General features: G+C 46.4%; 1 protein-coding gene across 1 annotated transcript in view; it reads right to left on the bottom strand.

Annotated features, from left to right (window-relative positions):
* Positions 1–645: 645 nt before the first annotated feature.
* The window catches only part of rapgef6 (Rap guanine nucleotide exchange factor (GEF) 6), a gene marked incomplete at its 5' end in the record, with an annotated part of 74874 nt that continues 72395 nt past the window's right edge, over positions 646–3124 (bottom strand). Inside the window, 3 exons of the mRNA XM_080835678.1 lie at positions 646–760; positions 2138–2374; positions 3100–3124. The exon at positions 3100–3124 is cut by the window's right edge and continues 463 nt beyond it. Coding sequence (XP_080691804.1) covers positions 738–760; positions 2138–2374; positions 3100–3124 — 285 coding nt within the window. The 3' untranslated portion in view covers positions 646–737. The remainder of the gene's footprint in view (positions 761–2137; positions 2375–3099) is intronic.

Here is a 3124-nt window from a genome sequence, read left to right as displayed (position 1 = left end):
GTGGGGATGCTAAAGGGATGCCCTGGCGTCAGTGTTTATGGAAAAAGCCCGGAACCACCACAGCACAACAACATGCGGCACAGCTAAAAGAGCGCGAGAGGGAAATACGGCTTAAACTGTCATTTTTTACTCCATCACAACAACTCTCGTATGTGCTACTCGACGCTTCACTACAGAGCCCCACGACCCAAACCCTGCAATCACGCCGGTCCAGACCGCGACGGAGCAGAGCAAATCGGTACGTACGTGCAGAGGTACTTTTACAAAAGCAAATCATGAAAGAGGCAAGGCTGTCATCAAGATTTTTTTTCTTTCTCCTTCCTCTCCTTTGAGAAGCCATGGTTTATAACACACACTCCATCCTGTGACATCAGTTCAGCTCAGGAGCCTGAGGCAAGGTGAGTTAAAAACAAGCCATCCATTTCCCTGAATGGCCTAAAAACAAGTCTATACGTGTATGTGTGTATACGTGTGTGTGTGTGTGTGTGTGTGTGTGTGTGTGTGTGTGTGTGTGTGTATATGTGTGTGGTATTGTTTGTGATGGGAAAGGTGAGGTTGCGCTGTGAGCAGGTCGAGGAGCAGGTGAGGTGCATGTGCTCTTGTCTGGAGGGAGGCCACAGCAAGCCCAGTGCAGCTCTAGCTTATGAGACCGCTCTCCTCTCTCTTCCTTCCTCTCTCTCTCTGTGTCACTCGTTCGCTCATTCGTCCCTCTCAGTCCGCCTGTCCTCTGGCGGCAGTTACACTGCTGAGACCTGTTCATCTGAAAGAGAGACAATCAAAGGGAAATCTTAGTCCCTCTTGTGACTAAAATATATATATATATATATATATATATTTTTAACGTTTATGATATGCACAAGGTGAGTAGTGATTGTGACTGACACACTTACTGAAATACTAAATAATGATTAATAATATGATCATGACTACCTGCACAAACATGCACATACAGTTAACTTCAAAGTCTAACATAACCAATCAATAACAACAACAATAATAATAATAATGATAATAATTAGGGCTGTCAATAGATTTAAAAAAATAACTAATTAATCTCAAATTTTGAAATTAATTAATCTAGATTAATCGCGATTAAAAGTATTTTTTTTTCTAAAGTCTAAATCTTATAAATTAACAAGTAATCACTTCAGACAGCGTGAATTTTAGACACTGTTGTTTAATGGTATTTTTTTTCATGCTCTCTTTCAGTCATACAAGGAATGTATGCAAGACACAATAGTGCCCCTCTACGGTAAATCGTAAGAATTGTCCCCTGAAGCAATTCAGAACACCTCAGTCAGCCCACCGTCTTTATGTTGATGGGCCGACAGTCACCGGCAAACCAAACTGCTACAGCGTTGGTAACCTTCTCACGGACTGGTCTAGTTATTTTCCTAGAGAAATCGCGGAGTGTGGGTTGGCGACCATCTAACCTGGGGCTGCTTTCTGTCGGGTGCTTCGCATTAAGGTGGTAACTTAAAGACGAGCTGCTTCTGTCATAGCTAAATTCAGCTTGACAAAATTAGATACAACTTTAGTTTTGTCGATTGTTCCGTCATTTTGCCTCATAAACAGAAACTTTCCACCCAACAATCCCTCATCTCTCTCCATCTTCCACTACCGCCTCGGTCTCTCCTATCTAAATGACACTAGGGACGCGGCGGTTTCGTTACAGGGGTCAACGCACACCGGAAGTAAACAAAGTTGCGTTAACTGCGTTAAAATATGTTATCGCATTAATCTCAGTCACAACAATCTCATAGATTAACGCGTTTACTTTGACAGCCCTAATAATAATAAGAGAAAAGGTGTCCTTGATATTTTGAGGTTTTGTTTCAGCCGACAAACCCCCAAAGTCTGGACTAAGAGTATCAGGCCTGTACACAGTAAGTCAGCACTAAAAGCATCAGGCCTGTACACAGTAAGTCAGCACTAAAAGCATCAGGCCTGTACACAGTAAGTCAGCACTAAAAGCATCAGGCCTGTACACAGTAAGTCAGCACTAAAAGCATCAGGCCTGTACACAGTAAGTCAGCACTAAAAGCATCAGGCCTGTACACAGTAAGTCGGCGCACAGGCAGCAAGCAGCAGCAGCAGCTGGCCTACACTGCTCTACCGCGGGGCTTCCGGCACGTACCATCCTCACTATCTGCTAGGGGCACCGTGCTGGCGGGCCGGCTGGGGGCCAGCCTGGCCGGGCTCTGCAGCAGCTTTGACCTCTGCAGGGCCACGCTATAGTCGGGCGGCTTTAAGTGGGGGGGCCGCGGCAGCGCTCCCTCCTGCGCGTCGCCCAGCGAGAGCCCCTGGTACCCCAGCGGAGTGGGCGGCGGCAGCCTGTACCTGTCGTCCTTGGTGGGCGACGTGACACAGTAGACTGCCGGCCAGGGAAAAGGGTGAGGTGGTGAGGAGAGGAGGGGGAGGTGGAAGTGACAGAGATGAGGGGGGGAGGGGGGGAGTGGTGGAGGGGTTGTGGGGGTGGGGAGGGAATGATAAAGAAAGAAAATAACAAAATGAAAAGGAATATAAATCAATGAGATGTTCACAAGTTCACAAACCTCTAAGAAAAGAAAAGAATCTACGTGCATGCAAAATGAATGGCACCAGCGGATCTGACCTGTAGTCCTGTTGTCCTGTTACACTAGGGTTATAGAAACTCAGTATCTCACCAATGTCATTTTAAGAATTATCTTTAGTTGATGATGAGCTGGGCTCATGAGAGGACCTTTAGTAACTTGTACTTTGAAGTGACAATTGCAAGCTTTTAAAATATTTTTTTTTGTTTGATCACTTAGTTTGTCAGATACTTGGGGCAGCTCCGGCAGCTGAAGCAGGGGTCTACTCTTAAAATCACCCTGCTATACAAAGCAAAACAGCATGAGGTGCGCTGAAGGCTCCTCACAGTAAATGGCCTGATATGGAGTGAACGTGATCATAAAGTTTAAAACAAAGCCAGTGTCTGCTGGTGCCATTCCATACCAGTGTAAATCACTCTACTAGTGGAGTTAGCACTCTGCGTGCCACAGTGCTAGAGGGTCACAGTGGGCAAAGCACACACTGCAAGCATCGCAGGAGCCCCAGCCCCGTGGGGCGCTGCCTCACCTATCAGGCCCTTCTCTGTGCTTGA

The sequence above is a fragment of the Sprattus sprattus genome (assembly GCF_963457725.1).
Source record: "Sprattus sprattus genome assembly, chromosome: 1".
NCBI classification, from domain to species: domain Eukaryota; kingdom Metazoa; phylum Chordata; class Actinopteri; order Clupeiformes; family Clupeidae; genus Sprattus; species Sprattus sprattus.
The sequence above is the reverse complement of the archived record's forward strand: the minus strand, read 5'-3'. Positions and strand labels throughout refer to the sequence as shown.